Source organism: Nymphalis io, chromosome 2, assembly GCF_905147045.1.
Source record: "Nymphalis io chromosome 2, ilAglIoxx1.1, whole genome shotgun sequence".
Lineage (NCBI taxonomy): Eukaryota > Metazoa > Arthropoda > Insecta > Lepidoptera > Nymphalidae > Nymphalis > Nymphalis io.
In genome coordinates, this window is record NC_065889.1 from 11,083,771 (window position 1) to 11,104,732 (window position 20,962).

At 31.4% G+C, this 20,962-nt stretch overlaps 2 protein-coding genes across 5 annotated transcripts in view; one reads left to right on the top strand and one right to left on the bottom strand.

The window, feature by feature from the left end:
• Positions 1–5,801, top strand: part of LOC126773304 (5-hydroxytryptamine receptor 2C) — a 65,062-nt gene extending 59,261 nt beyond the window's left edge. Inside the window, exon 9 of the mRNA XM_050494137.1 lies at positions 5,612–5,801. Coding sequence (XP_050350094.1) covers positions 5,612–5,801 — 190 coding nt within the window. The remainder of the gene's footprint in view (positions 1–5,611) is intronic.
• A 6,228-nt stretch (positions 5,802–12,029) lies between these two features.
• LOC126773366 (gustatory receptor for sugar taste 64a-like) lies at positions 12,030–20,109 on the bottom strand. Of its 4 annotated transcripts, none has more exons than XM_050494307.1 (10): positions 20,065–20,109; positions 17,635–17,705; positions 17,116–17,302; positions 16,435–16,638; positions 15,675–15,779; positions 15,405–15,589; positions 14,027–14,196; positions 12,954–13,119; positions 12,324–12,413; positions 12,030–12,119 (listed from the first exon to the last, which is right to left on the bottom strand). In XM_050494307.1, exons 2-10 carry the CDS (start codon positions 17,698–17,700, stop codon positions 12,066–12,068), a joined length of 1,227 nt encoding a protein of 408 aa, XP_050350264.1. In that variant the 5' UTR covers positions 17,701–17,705; positions 20,065–20,109; the 3' UTR covers positions 12,030–12,065. The 4 variants fall into 4 exon arrangements, with proteins under 4 accessions (XP_050350264.1, XP_050350257.1, XP_050350273.1 ...); XM_050494300.1 differs by lacking the exon at positions 20,065–20,109 and adding an exon at positions 18,779–18,801; XM_050494316.1 differs by lacking the exon at positions 20,065–20,109 and adding an exon at positions 18,423–18,597 and having other exon boundaries at positions 17,236–17,302.
• Between the last annotated feature and the right edge of the window lie 853 nt (positions 20,110–20,962).

Genomic DNA, 20,962 nt, shown 5'->3' on the forward strand with positions numbered 1-20,962 from the left:
GTGAGGAAACCTGCATGTGTCTAATTTAACTTAAATTTGCTACAGGTGTATTCCAACAACCCGCGTTGGAGCAGCGTGGTGGAATAAGCTCCAAATACCTCTCCTCAATAGAGGAAGGATACCTTAGCCCAGCAATGGGATATTCACTGTGTACGTGACAGCTTATAACGCCTGAATTAAGTTTCTTGGCCGTCCGTCTCGGTAGAATCTACATCCCAAGCCAGTTATAGCATAACATATAATATAATCAAATAAAATGATGCTTCAATAGTGCTAATAATAAAAGCCTATCTAAATATATAGTATATTTTGATCAAAACCATCCAGATCTAAACCAGATGCAGATATGATATAGCAGTTGTCGAAAGTTCTTCCTTTAATGATTCTTGCAGTTATATATGAGTGAATCCACTTTCAATCTGTTGGTCCATTGGCTCGTTTCGTTTCGGCCTGTCCTAAAAAAAAAGCAAAATGTTATATACTATATTTTCTTTCTCTTGGTGGTTATGTAAAAGCCCGTCTGGGTAGCATAAAAGATTCAAATTTCAGGTGGCCCATTTGGCAGACTGAATACCACAATTTTTTTCTATATAGCGCATTTTTCCTAAATGTTCAGTTAGAAAATTATTTAGTTTTCAAGTAAGTTCTCGTAAAAATTGTATTACAATTATAATATTGTTTTTTTTTTTCTCTGGGGCTCTTTACATTTTAATTCAATTCTTTTAAATAAATATATAAGTATGTATATTGGCTATAAGGTCAAGGCAGATGGTTATTAATTAAATTACCAAGATCGTAAACAGAATATTCTAAGCACGTTCTATATAAAGCGCTTCCGAGGCTGCGAATATTACTATAATATAATCATACGCTTGCTTAGTATATATTATGTTCAATATATATTAAAATAACGTATTTAAATATAAAGCGACGGTGTTTTAAGGAAGCAAAAATACTAGTAATTAATACAAACTAAATCGTGGTTGAAGTATAATTTATTTTTTTGTACTTTTTTTATAAATTTATTTGATGTTAATTATTTAATAAACACAAATTAAGCAAACCCTACCAACTTATCTCCTGGACCATTCATTTTGTTTTAAAAACTATTTCTTTTCTTCTTTATTTTTACCGTAATTTAGTATTAGATATTGAATTATTTAAAGTTTGCTCATTAAAGCTGAATGGAACAATTATTATTAAGGACACATCAAAAGTAAAAGTCAAAGTCAAAAATCTTTATTCAATATAGAAGCGTTACACTTTCTTGTTGACTGTCATAAATCTACCACCGGTTCGGAAATAAACACCTCAGACCTGAGAAGAACCGGCGAAAGAAACTCAACGGGATTTTTTTTTATATCTCATCGTAGTTGAATAAATTGGTTCATATCTTTTTGTGATATTATTTTTTTTGTGTTATTTTTATAAAAATATTTATACAAAAAACTTTCATCCCTTTTATTCGGGGTTAAATTTACAAAAAATTCTTCTTAGTGCTAACCTTCTGTGTAAATGGAGTATGTTTGCAAAGTCATGGTGACCAGTAGTTTGTGCTATGCGTTGATATGTCAGACGGTCAATTAGTCAGTTATTATTTTATATATAAAGATTTATTTATTTAAAATACAATAATTCTTTATTTAAGCTCCTTTGAATCGTCATGTTACAGCATTGATTTTAATGTAAAGCTACCACTTTTATTGTTATTTTGTATTTTAAATTATATAAATGTGTAACCAAAATTTTCATTTATGCGCGTTTAATGTAATTTTTTTTTACAATTATTTAGCGTAGTGTTAAGATTTGGTTAAAATATCCTGTCTGAGCTACTCTATGTCCTGAATAAATTTATTTATTGAGCTCTCAAATTAATTCTGCAATTGCTCATTGAATTATAGACGCTTTGATCGTAAACGGAATTAAAAGTCTTTTTGCAAACTATTTCAATTTCTATGTATATAATTTTAACATTATATAATTCATTGGTCTTATGTTAGATGCCGAGATGGCCCAGTGATTAGAACGCGTGAATCTTAACCGATGATCGTGGGTTTGACCACTGAATTTTCATGTGTTTAATTTGTGTTTATAATTCATCTCGTGCTTGACGGTGAAGGAAAACGGAAACCTGCATGTGTCTAATTTCATTGGAATTATACCACTTGTGTATTTTAGCAATCCGCATTGGAGCAGCGTGTTGGAATAAGCTCCAAACCTTCTCCACAAAAGGGAGAAGCGGCCTTAGCCCAGCAGTGGGACATTCACAGGCTGTTATTGTTACTGTTTTGTTAGATGTCTTAGATTTTGAACAATAAATTAGTTTTTGCGCTTTATATCATATACATTTAGTATGTGAATCTAATATAGATTTTGTATATATTTTTTTACTTTTACTTTTTATATTTTATACAATCATTAAGGCGGTAGCGTCTACTTAGCAGTGGTGACCATCAGTTGTCTACCCACTAAATACAATAAAAAAACAAATGTTCTTTTTTAATTAATTCTTAGGTACACTTCTGTGAAGGTTGACTCGATAATTTAGTTTTACAAATGAGCCTTTTGAAAATTTCACTCTTGTCGCGATAATTTAAATGAAATAAATAAGTGGACAGAACATCCATTATGTTGATAGTATATGAAATAAGGTTGTTAATATTCTACGAAGGCGAAATATTTATAAAATAATTATTGAAAAAATTGTATAATTTCTTGGCACAAAATTTATTTAGGGAGTATGGATCGTGAGTAAAATTTTATATTGAAAGATTTGATATTTTTCTTTTTAAGATTGTTAATTTAAGGCATTTTATAAATTTCAGCGAAAATGAATTTTATTTTTACAACTCTATTTTTTATAATATAGGTAAGGATGGGCATATCAGCTATCTGATGGTAAGTGGTCACCACCGCCGAACATTGGCGCCGTAAGATATATTAACCATTCCTTACATAACCAATGCGCCATCAACCTTGGGAACTAATATGCTATATCCCTTTTGCTTGTAGTTACACTGGCTCGTTATCCTTCCAACCGGAATGCAACAATACTATGTTATGAATGTATTTGGCGGTTGAATATGTGATGACAAGGTGGTACCCACACAGGCTTGCACAAAGCCCTACCACCAACTCACCAAGTAAACTTCATCACCCTAACAAAACTTAAACAACTTTTTCAGTGGATTGGATAATGCGGAGAAAAATATATTAAAGTCCTTACTTACATACCTAATATAAGCTTTGATATTTAAATATTTATTCCACGTCATATAACATATGTACTTTGTAAAGAATATTTGAAGCGCCCACGTTAAAACTCAACATATTTCAATCATGAGCTTCACAATTTGAAACTCGACTATGAATGGATGAAGAAGTTAATTTGACGTCATCGAATTCCAGATTACGAAAAATTCAAAATTACGCAGCGCTTTTTAATATTTTCTATGCCAATAAACTAAGATTACTTTTTGTGGTTCTGTAGTTCCGAAGATTAGTGCATCAGGCAAACAAACACATAACAAAAACATATAAAAAGTTATGAACCGAGTACTAGTTTAGTAACACAACGGTTTTACAGTCCTGTCTAGTTAGGTACAAAGCACTTATCGATTGTAGTGCTTTGTGCGGACCCGTTTCGGCACGTAATGCATATACCATCAAACAGTACTAAATGGCTATTATGTAAGAACAAACTGTGTACACACCGCAGAAAATGATCGTAGTGTCAGAAAATGTTATGCAACATTGACATTAATTATATCATTTCAAGAATACATGATAGGTTGTTGAGATTTGACGGATGTTTGAGAATAGCTGTACGAAACGACGGCGAAATCTCTAGATTAATCAAAACAATTTCTCGATTCAAAATCGAATCAAGGCAATCAGTGCTCGAGTTTCCTCTATTCTCCCAAATCAATTTAAATTTGAGTATTGTTGTGCTTCATTACCTTCCGTAAGCATTCTTATCGTCGATATTTTAGTTCCAACTCGAACACACGATGACGAGCTGGTTGGCGTGGTTGGTAGATACTTGCCTTTCACGCCAAAGGTTGTGAGTTCGATTCCCACCCAGGACAGACATTTCTGTGCATGAACATGTCTGTTTGTCCTGAGCCTGGGTGTAATTATCTATATAAATATGTATTTACAAAAGAAAGGTAGTATATGTATACTACATATACTACTTTTCATTTCAGATTATATCAGTTGTCTGATTTCCATAGCACAACCTTTGTACAAGCTTAATTTGGGATCAGATGGCCGTGCGTGAAAAATGTCCCAGGATATTATTATTATTATTTTAAGTAACAACATCATACTGTCATAACTTTAAATTTGTTGCTAATAATACAGGTTTTCAACTTTAATCTCTCGTCAACTTACTGCGTGCAAGTTTTTATTACATTCTGCCTCGCTACAAGTTCTCAAGTTATGGTAATAAAGTTACGATGTCAGTTGTCGTATCGATACATAGTTTAAATTTTATTAATAAACAAGTTTGTTTACGTATATTCAAAATTAAGAAAAATTGTCAGGGAAGTACCGGGTAACATCTTTAACAATAACAATTATATCTGGTACTTATTAAGTTAATATTGAAGTTTAAGTTAATATTAACTATTTACTGGTGGTAGGGCTTTGTGCAAGCTCGTCTGGTACCACCCACTCATCAGATATTCTATCGCAAAACAACAATACTTGATATTGTTGTGTTCCGGTTTGAAGGGTGAGTGAGCCAGTGTAATTACAGGCACAAGGGACATAAAATCTTAGTTCCAAAGGTTGGTGGCGCATTGGCTATGTAAGCGATGGTTGACATTTCTTACAATGCCAATGTCTAAGGGCGTTTGGTGACCACTTACTATCAGGTGGCCCATATGCTCATCCGCCTTCCTATTCTATAAAAAAAAAGTAAAAAGACGACGGTATCAAGGAAAATTTCTTCAAGATTAATATCGTATAAATAAAATATCAATACAAATTTATAAAACATGTTCATCGTAATAACTAAGACGTGCCAAAAAATTGACTGTACGTAGTTTAAGAGAATTTTTAAATTTAGCTTTCTATTTTCATTTACATTCTAATTTCTATGAATATTTATTATTTTATAAAGTTATCAGAACCAAGAACCAAATCCAAATATTTTTAGTGATAATTGCTTTTATGTTAAAAAAAAAAATCAGTTATTTTTTTACCTTATTTTAGCATATAATTGGGCACTATGATTTTGGTTAAAAATCAGATTTACAATCTATTATTTTCTACTTGGCTTTTTAATAAATTTAAATGTCATGCCGTAAAACATAAAATACTATATAGACAATAAAAAGCGTGGAGCATATTCGTTTAATTATATGAAGGAAAAATAAAAAAAAAATGAATTAACATACCTATATTATTACATATCGAAGAATATAGTAACTACTGAGTTTCTTGTCATAATTACAGTAGAATCTACATTACAAACCGGCTATGCCGGTTATACATTATATTTCAATATTGTAATATGATAATTGTATAGTGTCTACTTGAATCAAGTTTTTTTTTGTTTAGTACTTAGGTTATAAAATAGATTATTAATAGCCTTTTTTTGCAGGAGAGGTCGTTGCACTCGCTATCGATCAGTTGGTTCTACACGAAGCGCTTCTCAACTGTGCGCGCGATCAGCGTTGCCGCTTGCTATTTCCCTTCGGCCATCAGCGATGCCAACGACAACACCCACACAGGAAACCACCGAAACTGTGCTCATAGAACCTCAGCTAAGTAACTTTAAAGTTCGCTATTAAATAAAATTGTACTTTACTTTTTATGTTTTTTTGTTTGTTTTATATCTTAAATTATATCTTAGTTGTAATATTTTCTTCGTTTATTAGATATAAAGAATGAATTACATGTTCACAATACAACTGTATATGTAAGCTTGTGTAAAATTATGAGAGAAATAAAGCAATCATGTTGTTATTAAAAAGATAAATATTAGACGGACAGACGCTTCGTCCTTTTCTGGTCTGGTCTGGTTGTGTAATCCCTTTAACAAATATTTATATTTATAAATCGTTATTAAAAATGTAACAAAACTACCAGCTATTTGTCCGAACGGATTTACTGGTGGTAGAGCTTTGTGCCCTCTTTTGGGTAGGTACCACTACCGGCAGATATTTTACCGCAAAACAGCAGTACTTGATATTGTTGTATTTCAGTTTGAAGGGTGGTTGAGGCAGTGTAATTACAGGCACAAGGGACATAAAATCTTAGTTCCAAAGGTTGGTGGCGCATTGGCTATGTAAGCGATGGTTGACATTTCTTACAATGCCAATGTCTAAGGGCGTTTGGTGACCACTTACTATCAGGTGGCCCATATGCTCGTTCGCCTACCTATACTGTAAAAAAACAAATAATATGACATAGGAACCGTCAAAAAAAGGGTCCGATAAAGACAGTTTGTCCCCTCTTACATAAAAAAAAAATATGCAAAATTTGCATCGGACGACATTTTAAGTAGGCTCAGAGCCAGAACCGAGCCCCCAGATGACAAATTATCCACGAGAAGGAACGCGAAAATATGCCAGTAACGTTCATTTAAAAAATTAATTATTTATTTAAATGGACGTTACTGGCATATTAATTAAATAATAACGTAACGTAGGTTAATTAAATAATTCCTTAAGATCATAATTTATAATAATTTCCTTTTTATTCTATTTCACTTCTCATTAATTTTCATTCCGTCGTCTTTAATATTTTATGTTTGTATTACATTTAAGTTAATGCGTAGATTGGAACGTAATTTTTTATCCATTATTCGATTTTGACGTATGACGTATGACATATGACGTATGACGTATGACGTATGACGTACTTCCCTTTTATTGTGGACCGCGGCAATGTATAGTTAGAGCGCCGTGTTTTAAAGTTAGCTAGTGTTACGAACAATGTTCCATTCCCTATCCCATAGTACTGTCTCTCATCCCTTGGCTTGTGTTCTTCAAGTGTGTGAAGACTAAGGGAACGCTCCCAAAAAGAAGTGTCCCCACGAGTAAGATCGGATTTCAAGGTTACCACTTTCTATTAATCTTAAAACAGTCCACTTATCTACGCGAGGATAATGTTAATTATTATTTATGAAGTTACCGTAGTAATCTTTGCTATTTATCAAAAATATAAGAGAAATAATTGATGTTTAGCTATTGACATTCTGTATTTAATAATTCATACTACAGTTTGAGAATTATTTACGAACTGTAGCGAATTAAAGGACATAGTTTTAATTTGTTGTTATCGTTAAATTTATTAGACTAGTATTATATTATATATCATAAACTTATAATTCAAATACATTAATATAATTTAATAAAAACCAATAGAAGCTCAGTTTAAAAATGGAATAAGAACAGACTAACTTTCATACTTAATCGAAGCAACTAAAGCTGTCAAATGTTTATTATATACATGTAAATAATTTAAATAGTGACATTTTTTATAAATATAAACATAATATGTAGAGTCTAAAGACATTTGTGCTTAATGTGTAAAATATATGTTATATGTCAAATCATTACATAAACTTATTAATACAAATTATTTAGCCATTGTCATATAATTAATTTTATTACGTGTAAATTTAGGAATTTTGAATTTACCACAGACGTAACGAATACCAAAGTGTTTAATTTGTAAAATTAGTGAATAAATGTGTTTACAGAAGATGAAATCTTCTTATCTTATTAGTGTATAAGTAATTGGTTGTTAATAAATATTAATTATAATATAATATGTAGGGTTATAAATAAAATTATTTTTATTGTGTATCATTATATTAGATGAAACAGAAGTATACCTGAATATGTCCCAGTGTGCTATGGCAGTGTAGGAAAAGTAGAGGTAATACACGTGTAACAAAGTCACCTTAGAATGAAACATACTGACCGACTATCACTAGGTGAATTATTCGTATTGACAAATTAAGCACATGAAATTTAACCAATGTGTTATAAGATAACACATTGGTTAAATTTATTAGTAAGAACTAATAACACATTGCTAGACTTTGGTCTCAGATTATCAACATTTAAAATCTATTTAAGTATATAGCTATATGTTAGAAGGAAATAACAAAATAACTTTGTCGTTAAAAGTTAAAAACTATATTTTATTTCTGCCATAAATCACAATGTTGAATAATATATGTTGCCAAATGTTACGTGCCAATGTCGCTGTTGTTTTAAATTTTCGTTTAAGTTTTATTTATTGTTGGAACATTATAACAAATCTTGAAATTGTTTTGTCTGTTTCAAATATTTCCTTATATTTTCTTTGTAAATTTTCATCTGTCTGTAATTTAGTATTCAAAAATATTGATAATAAGGACAGTGCAAAAACTACCTCATTTAAGTTAATATGACTATTTGCGAGTTACCAAAACCAATACAACCAACTTTATTATTTTAGAAAACCGCTGCTACCCAATATATATAATGAAAGTAGAAGTTACGTACGAAAATCGCAGAATTTGAAGGATTTTCGTCATAAACTGGATTACATGTTGGCTTCACCGCGGGTTTGCAAGTTGTATAACATAAGTATATAAATATTAAACAGTACCATTTACTATTGATTGGCTTAAATTGACTTTTGATACAAATTTTTTTAAGTACGTAATATTATAAATAGCCATCATAATGAATATATAAATTTTAACATCATTATCTATCTTAAACTTTCCTAAAGTTTGTTTTTTTTAATATTCATTGTAAATGTATATACAAAAATATTAGAAAGGTGACCAGTGACTTCTTCATGTAATTTGCCGTATTAAGTACATACTTACTCATCCGTTATTTGATTCAAAAATAGTTTGTATTGCTACTCATACACAAAACAAGGCACAAGGCTATGCCTATATAACAAATGATTACAATTAAGTTACAATTAACCACATGTATATATAATATTCTCCATTTGCATATGTGCTTGATGATAAAATGTTATACTTATAGTCAAAAATACTCTATCACAAACAGTCGTTAAAATTGAAATAGTTTCTTTTGTTTCATAAATTCTTATTGGCGTTGATTTGAGTTTTGGATAACACAGTCAAATATAATGTGAATATATTTTAATCTAAGTGTCATATTTTTGTCTCTGTATATTAATCGCACAAATATTAATATAAATGAATATTTTTAATGAATTAAATTGAATATTATATAAGTAATAATGTGTTGTATTTAGAGTAAGTAGTTTATTAATATCGTAGTAAAACATTTATGTAAATAAATAAATATTTTATCAAATAGAAATCTCCAAGAAGATGTGCAATTAACACTATGATATTTTTAGTATATTCTAATGAATGTAGAATAAAAGTTATTTTCGAAAAAATCTTGTTTCATTTTAGATTATTTTATAAATCCTTAAACGATATGATAGTGGAAAATCTTCCGTATTCATCAACCAGGAGTCTTATAACGATAGTCTAATCGAAGTTCAAAGATTAAAAATCCATTACATCAACAAAAAAAAAAACTTCGTTTGTGCTGTGAATTCGTTTTGGAGTTATTTAGTGGTTTTCTGAAAAATTTCAATCATAGATTTTGCCAATTACATATCTGTGGAATCAATATGGCAGATTCTAGACACATGAAACTTTTATGACTTCTATTAAGAAATATAATGAAAGGGCAATGTTTATATTTCACACAGCTTTTTCATTTAATTTATCCAATGAAAATTTACAGAGTAATTTCTTCACTGTTATTTCAAGATGAATTAATTTTACTTAAAGAAATCCATAAGTTGATTTTATGAAAAACCCTTCCCTAGTGCTTACCTTCCCTCTTCCACTTTCTGGGCAAATTTTAAGCCTGTTATTTCACTCATTAAAACTTTATAATCTGTTTATACCATTATATATAATGTGTGCATTGGGACCTATAAGCTACAGCAACAAACGAATTTACAAACTTTTTATAAATAGAAGAACAATATTATTCATTTGAATAAAGAATATCATTCAAAGCTATTAAAAAAGTAGTAAGATTATTTTAAATCAAAAACCAAATCATCGTCGTAAAATAAAGATAAAATCAAATAGCCTGGTATTGAGTTATACGGTGTGAAAACTTCTCAATATAAGCCTTGACCTTCGTAACTCACAGGAGAATTATTCAATTTGTCTTATCCATAATCGACTGCCTATATTGCGAGGGTCGAATTTATCTCTGCTTGAAGCAAGTTTATTGGAAAGGAACACCGGTCTTTTCTAATCTCATAATTTAACAATAATAACTAATAATATACACCGAAGAAATTTCCTTTCAGGAAAAAACAAGAACATCAATCAGCTCTCGTATCATAAACCTAATATGACTAAACCATAAAATAATCATGAATTTTATGAATATTTTAAACGATTATGTTATTTCGAATTATATTTAGATTAAACAATTATATCGACTTGAAATATTCGTCTGCATGTAAGTTCAGAAACTTTAAAATAATACAAATTTTTTTACAATAATTATTTTTAGTGTCGGTGTTAATATCTATCTATAGATTCGCCTTGCTTAACTTTTTCTTACTTTTTAAAATCTTTATAACAATCTGTAACGGATTTAAAATTTTATGGACAGGTTATCTTACAAAAAAAACTTAAATTTTTCCCGTAGCGTTATTTTTTGAAGATAAGTTTGAGTAACCTTTCAATTTCGACAGTATCCACTTTCCACCCGATGAATAATAATGATCCTTATCAGTATCGCAATCCACTGCTGAGCATAAGTAACTCACTAGGTATACCAAAGCTCCCGGTTCTCCGCCTCTTGGATAATATATAAATAATCGCCATTTGGATAATATATGAATAAAGAATCAATACAATTAAAAAAAATATATACATAGGCCTTTTACGATGATTTTTACTCCAGCCGTAACCGTAACAGCCTGTGAATGTCCCACTGCTGGGCTAAAGGCCTCCTCTCCTCTTTTTGAGGAGAAGGTTTGGAGCTTATTCCACCACGCTGCTCCAATGCGGGTTGGTGGAATACACATGTGGCAGAGTTTCAGTGAAATTAGACACATGCAGGTTTCCTCACGATGTTTTCCTTCACCGTAAAGCACGAGATGAATTATAATCACAAATTAAGCACATGAAAATTCAGTGGTGCTTGCCCGGGTTTGAACCCACGATCATTGGTTAAGATTCACATGTTCTTACCACTGGGCCATCTCGGCTCCATTTACTCCAGCATCAAGCAAATTTTGGAAGTGAAATATGAAGTGAAGTTTGAAATTGTTCTTGTAGTATTAGATTATAAAAAATCTTTATCCAAATGAACCTAACAGACCTTAATTGATATTTAAATATATATATATCAACTATTGTTTATCAATTTATAAAATAATAATTACGCTAACATATAACAATAACTTCACCTTCAACAAATCAAATAATTGCATAAATCAAATAACATAGATATAACAGCTAATTTGATGAATTTTATTTTTAAGGAGCTTATATTTAAAAAATAAATAAAATAATCCATCAAATATTCTATAATAAGAATTGTTTTTTATATTCGCTGATTTTCAACATTACTTTTACCTCCAATCGTTAACAAGTTTACCCCTCCATTTTATCACATTCTGATACGTCATTCGGGTATAGTGGGACACATAAGACGAAAGTTATTTCCCAACATATTTCCCAAAAAAATGTATGGAGACAGAAGATATATATAGACTGCCTCGTTTTTCTAGTGACCTAAGGTATAAGAAAGCAGATCCAGAGGTCTTGGGGTCAAACCCCGGGTGGACCATTAAAGAGTTATTGGGTTTTTTCTGTATAGAAATTTTCAGAGGAAGGTCGTATTGCCGTCCCATCGGATTATAAGAGGAAGGAAATAGAGGGTGTGCCTGTGTTTGCGCACATACTTATACAATGTAAAATGTATACCACGCAGTTGGCTAGTCTTTTAAGTACTGACCTTAGCCTAAATCGATTAGAAGGCCATTAGATATAGAGAGAGACCATTTCAGTTATCACATATATTTTAATTATCATATTGTAGTAAAATTAATTCATATTTTACTATGACAGCTGCGACCTGGAAACAAAAAGACACATAATGACATTTTTTAGTTTTGCACACTTAAATACAATAGCAAAATAATCGCAATAAAACAAACAAGGAAAGAATTTTCAAAAAGCAATAATAGTGTTTCTATGTTTCGTTTGTAATGTAAAACATTATTATAGACAAGTATGATTGCATTTAATAATCGAGAGCAAATATACAAATAAATATTACCTGTAAAAGTTTTTGTCGATCCAAATAGAAATATCCCATTCCGCTTAAGACTATAACGTCATGATTCAATTGATCTTTCAGCCGTTTGATCTGAAATGTATTGTAGCGATGATCAATCATAGAGATATGTATTTACATTTGATAAAGGGGCAGCCAAGGGGAATTTGTTAGAGATTAAATTTAAATATATGTATATATGTATGAGAATTAACTTAGGAAATATGATGTTATGTATCTTGTGCCTGTAGTTACACTGGCTTACTCATCATTCAAGCCGTAACACAACAATAATAAGTATTGCTATTTGGCGGTAGAATATGCGATGAGTGGGTGGTACCAAGACTTGCTGGCACAAAGCCCTGCCACCTAGCAGTTTCCTCTTGAGAAAAAGGTCTGTAACTTATTCCACAACGCTGTTCATTACCATTACATAAACCTGAATATGTGCACGTTGTTAAACTTGAACGTGTGCATTCAGGTTTAACAACGTTTCACCGTCAGGTACTATATGATATAAAGATACAAATAATGCACATGAAACTCAATACTTGACTGGGTTTGAAAACACAATCTTCGATTCTGTTCTTCAATTCTAGCTGTTGATGTTTTGTATTGTAAGCAGTTTTCTACCTCTATATTATAGGCGGAACTGGGACAAGAATGCAAATAGGGCAAGGCCCGCTTCGAATGCAAACTAATATCTGCAGCGGAGAGCACAACACTGGACGCACGTAAGATAAGCCAACCCAAGGAGAAGAAGTAGTATACTTTGTTGATCAATGTTCCGTCTATACGTCTGTAAGAATAGAAATTAAATGATTAATAAGTGTTTCAATTGAAAAAGAACAGCGGTAGTGAAGTTCCACGCATATAGACTTTTTTTTGTTTTTATTTGTAGTGTTACGACGGGATGGGCCGGTTGGCGTGGTTGGTAGATACTTTCCTTTCATGCTAAAGGTTGTGGGTTCGATTCCCACCCATTTGTGTGCATGAACATGTCTGTTTGTCCTGAGTCTGGGTGTAATTACACCCATACTCAGGACAAACAGTCTATATAAGTATTTATTTACAAAAAAAGAAAAATAGTATATGTAGTATATCAGTTGTCTGGTTTCCATAGTACAAGCTCTGCTTAGTTTGGGGTGCCGTGCCGTGTGTGAATAATATCCCAATATATTATTATTATTATGTTATTTTGAATTTTTAAGAGAACATGTCCGTCAATTCTCGTGGCTTTAAGCATTATACTAAAATTTATATGGTAAAGTAAAAAATTTATATTGTAAAAATTTATATAGTACTAAAATTTATATAGTAAAGCCGAGATGGCCTAGTGGTAAGAACGCGTGAATCTTAACCGATGATCGTGGGTTCAAACCCGGGCAAGCACCACTGAATTTTCATGTGCTTAATTTCTGTTTATAATTCATCTCGTGCTTAACGGTGAAGGAAAACATCGTGAGGAAACCTGCATGTGTCTAATTTCATTGAAATTCTGCCACATGTGTATTCTACCAACCCGCATTGGAGCAGCGTGGTGGAATAAGCTCCAAACCTTCTCCTCAAAAGGGAGAGGAGGCCTTAGCCCAGCAGTGGGATATTAACAGGCTGTTACTCTTATATGGTTGTAACTTTATTTGTTATAGAATCATTGAGTACATTTTATAATGATATTTCGGATAGACTACACTTTGGAGACATACCTGATGCCCAAAAACAGCTGCAAACAGATGAAATACAAGTTGTTAAGGTTGGAGAGAAACACCAGAGGTCCCAGGTCTTCGTCAATCTTTCGAACTAACGCTGCCTGTTGTACGTATGCTTGTCTGATCCTGCACCAGGTATTTGCTTGGAAACAATAATCATTTCCAAACTATAACAAAACATAATTATGTGAGTTATTTAATATAATCATCGAGGTTCAAACAATTAAGTCATATTTGCCAGTTATTTCGAGTTTTCTTGAAAGGAAGGTAGTGTATATGCATAATAACATAATTCATACTTGTTATAACCATGCGATTTAAGTTTCTCTAAAATATTTTATATAAAATAAGGTTATAATTTTAATAATTTTGGCGTGGTTGGTAGATACTTGCCTTTCACGCCGAAGGTTGTGGGTTCGATTCCCACCCAGAACAGACATTTGTGTGCATGCATATGTCTGTTTGTCCTGAGTTTGGATATAATTATCTATACAAGTTTGTATTTACAAAAGAAAAGTAGTATATGTAGTATATCAGTTGTCTGGTTCCATAGTACAAGCTCTTCTTAGTTTGGGATCAGATGACCGTGTGTGAATACTGTCCCATGATATTAAAAATGAACAGATTATATAGTAGATAATATAAAGTAGAAGGAAAGAAAGATCGTACGTTTCAAATACAATTACAGAATAAAGCTATTGTTAATCAATCTTTGTGTAATAAGTCTTAGTACTCAAAATAAAGTTTTGCTGGATACACAAAATAATACTGCAATAATAGAAACTGCTCTTTTGACTTATAAATTTGGACCATCAATGCGATTCTAAGAGCTCAGCTTCTCACTAGTGAAATGTTGAAATTCGAGGTTTTTTAATGTCGACATTTACTTGTCTAATTACAATTTATATGTCTATCGTTTAATCAATTAACACAGACGTTAATTATAATTAATAAAGTAAATGTCGAATATCAATTTCTGACTTTTCACGATCCTGTTATGTGGTAAGTTTGAATTTGTCCTTACAAAATAGCTCTTTAGTATTTTTGATTTATCATCGTTAATATATACCGTCTATACACCGTCATACATTATCTATCTCCAGCTTATACATATTTAGTGCACCATCATAGAATTAATCTCGATTGTCATGCATACTGCTCATGCCAAAATTGGGAGGTATTGCTATCTGACACCTGTCACTTTAATTGAGCTCGAAGCAGCGAATCACATTAAAGCTGGTGAATATTATAGATATATCATAAGATGGTTCGACTTTGCGTCAATACTGATATAGCATAGGCTATCCCATTGGTGCAAATTACTACAACTTACATAAATCTTATAATGTCTATTGGATATAAGCTTCAGCTGTACCTTTTTTCCTTTCCCGGCACGTTTCTCGTATCTAATGACGTATTTCACGAAGGAATTCATTCTGTAGTACCGTGACGTTAATCCCATGCTTATCAGAATGATAATCAAATCTTGAAAATTCCAAAGGATAGTTGCTGATTTGCTCATAATAAATATTGGTATTGCCAGCCACAATGTATATTCATCTGAAAATTGTGTTATTATGTTTTAAGGTAATATTTAATTTTATTTTAATATTGATAAAATGTAAAATAATACATTACAACTTACATGTTTTCAATAAAAATCCGTGAGAAGATAAAATGTAACGTTCGAAGAATTCATCTGCAGGACAATCTAAGCCCGTAGCTGAGATTATACTGAAAGTATGTTCCGCTAAAATAATTTAAAGATTTAACAATTTATAGTACTTTACTAACTTCCGGCATAGACAAACAATTTTAGAATTTTTTTTTTTTTGTTTTAGATGTCGTATTATCTTTAAAAAATATTTTTGCTTTAAAATAAATTAAAAAACAAATTTATATTTTGTAGGCGCTTAATATAATAATAGAAAATATACATATTCTATTACATGTAAAATATTGCAGACAGGTAAGATAGCCCAGTACAAAGTGGAAATATTTGGCAGAACTTTATGTGCAAAACTAGCGCAAGTATATAACGCATTCAATGAATTATATTTAAAAATTACAAAAATAGTACATACTATTTTTTAACACCACCGTTATAATGGCAAAATCATTTGTTCCTTTTTGGTGACTAACTAATAATGAAATTTGCAGTACAAAATTAATTAAAGTCTTAGTTATTATAACGTTTTTTTTTATATTATTTCTAGGTTATATTCTAATGATTAATTCATTTGTAAAACTTGAGTGTTTGAAATCGATTAATATCTATCACTCAGTTAAAGTACACATTAAAGAAAGCTTTTTTTTAGATATCAATTTCATTTTACTTCTAATAAGAGGAAACGACAATAATTCTTAGTGAAAAATCATTGTTTGTATTCTTGTAAAAAACTTACCGATAGCAAATAACGCCACAAACGTTATAACAATCATAACCCGTTTTCTTATAGTAGTGTCAGGAGGGAAATTAATTTCACCCGTCTCTGATCTGAGCCAATCAATAGAAAGAATTTTCCATTTTTTAACAAATCTCCATGATAGTATTAAAGATAATAATGCATTTCCATAAAATATTAAACCAGAAAGTCGCGCCATTACTTCTAAAAAAATATTTATAACTCGGTTAGTAATACACAACAAAATGAAAAAATATATATAAGATAAGTAAGATGTATAAGGTGTTTTTTTATAGAATAGGAAGGTGGACGAGCATATGGGCCACCTGATAGTAAGTGGTCACCAACGCCCTTAGACATTGGCATTGTAAGAAATGTCAACCATCGCTTACATAGCCAATGCGCCACCAACCCTGGGAAATAAGATTTTATGTCCCTGGTGCCTGTAATTACACTGGCTCACTCACCTTTTAAACCGGAACACAACAATATCAAGTACTGCTGTTTTGCGTTAGAATATCTGATGAGTGGGTGGTACCTACCCAGACGGGCTTGTACAAAGCTCTGCTACCAGTAAGGTGAATGATTTTTTATATAGATACGATAATATTATAAGGACAACATACACACGCACGCATATTTTTATAAGTGTAACCTAAAGTAATCTGGAGTCCAACTAACGTCCACTTGAGTTGTTTGGCGCTGTTCCAGTGAGCAAGCGGACTAGTTTCCAAATAGCTGCAGCTTCTATAGCAGTCAGCATGGTCAAGGTGATCAGAGTCCAGTACAGGAAAATGCTACCTCCATACGTCGGAATTCCAAACCAACGAGTCATCATGAAAATTGTAGTCATGGTTGGTAGAAATTTCTAGAATGGTATAAATTTGGTTTTACCTTTACGATTTATAGAGCATATGACTAACTGACATAATTGTTTTATTAATAAATTAAAATCTGTAATTATAATTTCCATTTTATCCAGTACATCATTAATAGATTTGATTTCGATTAATAATTATATACGTCTCCTAGTTGTCTTCGAATAAATATTGATTTGAAAATTAACTTTTCATCATGGCCCTTCGTAATTATTCGTTAAGTATTTATATAAAAATATTTTCCGATTATTATCATAAATATCTTTTTACATTTTTAATGAAGGGAAAATTTTCTAAGAAAAATACAAACATTAATTCTTACATCACGTTCAAGCTTCGCACTTTTAAAATGTTTTCCTTGTCCATTATAAATGACTCGAGCTTTCATTGTATCTAAAAAAAATTAAGCACAATTTAAAAAATCTGTTCATATTTATTTTACTACTTAAACAAATCATTTATGTATTTTATTCAGAAGCAATAAAGCTACTAAAAGCAACATATTCTGAATATTTTAATTTTTTATTCCTCGGTACTATATTTGCACATAAAAATAAGCTTATATAAGTATGACGTGAGCTTAATAAAGATTATGATGACTTTTTCTCCGATGACACCCATAGTAGTTACAATCGTGAAGTGAGACTAGCCAACGGCACATGATATATTCTATTGCACGGTTATGTACGAAAACAAAAGTGCACTCTCAAAATTAAAGCATCCTCAATGCCTAGAAAATATTTAAGCGGCAAAAATAAATGATGCGTTTAAATCATATTAAGCACTTAATAATAAAATCCATTACTTGATATGGCCCAGTGAAAAGAACGCGTGAATCTTAACTGATGATCGTGGGTTCAAGCCCGGGCAAGCACCACTGAATTTTCATGTGCTTAATTTGTGATTATAATTCATCTCGTGCTTTACGGTGAAGTTAAACATCGCGAGGAAACCTGCATATGTCTAATTTCACTGAAATTCTGCCACATGTGTATTCCACTAACTCGCATTGGAGCAGCGTGGTGGAATAAGCTCCAAACCTTCTCCAGCAGTGAGACATTCACAGGCTGTTACGGTTACGGTATACGGTAACTTGATAACGCATACAACCTGCAATAGTAAGTTGACTCGTTCCTTTAGCACCCGTGACAAAGTACAGCATAATTATGAAACCGGTAAACTATCACTCATTATGGTAAAACAATGACAATTGCTGCTAAGGTTAAAAGACCTTCAAACCCAAAATCATTCAAATCACTATTATTATATCATATATCGAAATGTCAACAACTAAAAACTTCTTCCTGACATAATCATCGAATTAATCTGTGCCATAAATAAAACTATGGATAAAAAAATGAGAGATCAATTCTCTAAATAAAACTAAATTTAGGTACCAATGATATTTGAAACTCAATTCCGAATGACGTTTCTTATTTAAATAATATGCAATAATTCATACTCACCATGATAAGAGAACAAATGCATATAAAATATTAGCTATGATTAAACACAACAATGTTTCATTAAAATGAATATAAGATCGATAAATATTTTATGGCTTTAATGTTGTAAATTAATGATCGCTTTTACTATGAAAATTATAGACTAACTCTGTTATTTACTAGCATTTCTTGTTTCCATTACTCTGTTATAATTTAATTAATTATACACATGAAAGTTTTGTTGTTTTTTATTAAATATTAATAAATATTTTGAAATAGTACTTTGAAATACTTGTAATTTACTAAACGTTAGTTTTATTCTTTGAATTCTATCGCGTTTTAGCCTCGTCTAGAATAATAAATACATAATTTTGTCTGTCTATCGTACTTTCAGTTACACTGAATCAATTTTGATAAAATGTGATATATGTTTAGCTACAATAGAAGCATAATGGTTAATTTATTTAAAAAATAATTCTTTGATGTTGTATTGATGATGATGATCATAGGAGTCGAAATAGCTGTTGAATCTTAAGCGAAAATTGTTTGCTTAAATCCGGTCAATCACTTTTGTACTTTCATGGGCCTAATTTGGTAGAAAAGGTCTTTTACGCAGTAATAAGATTTACTTGTTGTTACTTTGTTTTTTTTTTATTATTTAAATTGATCCCACAATCCTGATCTATATTGATATATAGAGTCGTGATTCGACATATTATATTTACTTTATAGTGCATATTTTTATTATATCCATTTGTAGTGTATGAGTAAATACAATCCATTTTTATTTTTTATTTTATAGTTATTTTATAATGGAATATTAAAAATTTTACACGAGTGAAGTCGATTGTGAATTCTAGTCAAATTGATAAATCTTTGATAGCATTACTCACAAAATAATTGATGACTTAAAATGTAATTTCTTTGTAAAATATAAATCACGTGTTGAAATGTTCATTGTATTTTATGAAACCGAAGTTTTTTTTTAAAGTAGCTTTTATGCGAGGAGCCTTGTTAGGTTTTCATCTATCATCAGTCAGCACGTGACTTCGTGTCAAACCATGTTCGGTGTTCGTTTTTTTTTATCTGATTTTGTCACGAAACCTCCACATAGACTATATCTTAGTGAACCAAGATGGCCCAGTTGTTAGAATACGTAGATTTTAACTGAGGGTAGTCGGTTCACATCCAGGCACACACAATTTTTATATGCTTAATAAGCTTATAGTTCATTTTATGCTTGACGGTAAATAAAACATTGTGTTAGATGAAATTATTTCATTTATACATTGCAGCATTTTTTTTACCTTTAATAGGCCAGCGTTGATCGTTGTTTTGCCTGATGTTAAGCATCGACACGGTCTAGGATGTAGCACGCTTGCCTAGAAAAAACCTGTTCACTCTGGATTTGAAGACACCAGCGTTGTACCGTTCAGGAAATACAGACTCAGACAATGCATTCCACAGTTTCGCAATGCGAATGATGAATGCAGGTTCAAAGCGGTTCTTACGTAGGCGGGGAATTTTTACTGTGGCGCTTTGGTCGCGTTTGCTTGGCCGTTCGATAGTAAAAGCCTCGTAAAATTGATATTTAGTAGCTGCTACTTTACTTATAATGTCTTTAACTTGGTGGTAGGGCTTTATGCAAGCCCGTCTTGGTAGGTTTTTTCATCACAAATTCAACCGCCAAACAGTAAACCATAGTATTGTTGTGTTCCCGTTGAAAGGGTGAGTGAGTCAGTGTAACTAGAGGCACATTTTAGTTCCCAAGGTTAGTGGCGCATTGGTAATGTAAGGAATGGTTAATATTTCCTTCGGTGCCAATGTCAAGAGGCGGTGATGACCAGTTGTTATCAGGTCGCCCATCTGACCATCCACCTACCTATATTATAATGAAAAATGTAAGACAAATTATAGTCTTATCTTACAGAATTCAATATTCGCTTATAGAATGTAAAATACAAATCCACGATATATTTTACAAGTTACGGGTTTATTTATGCAAACTGCATTAAGATACAAAGTATCGTTGTTCCGTGGTAGGTGTGTGGTACCTTATGGTAATTACCGCACCCGAGCGTGCACTAAACCTTACCGCCAATAAATTTTATACTTGCATTTAAGACGGTAAGGTAAAAAGCTTCAAGCGTACTACATTAATATTAGTAGTGTTTTAACTGATGAAGGTATTTTCTTAATAAATAT

Excerpts from the sequence above, each read along its gene's own strand:
- LOC126773366 (XM_050494290.1), bottom strand. The coding sequence starts at position 18,474 with ATGCTGTACTTTGTCACGGGTGCTAAAGGAACGAGTCAACTTACTATT. Across the intron at positions 15,780-16,434 it reads TGTGGCGTTATTTGCTATCG|CGGAACATACTTTCAGTATA; the intron begins GTAAGTTTTTTA and ends AAATTATTTTAG. Across the intron at positions 15,590-15,674 it reads CGGATTTTTATTGAAAACAT|ATGAATATACATTGTGGCTG; the intron begins GTAAGTTGTAAT and ends CACAATTTTCAG.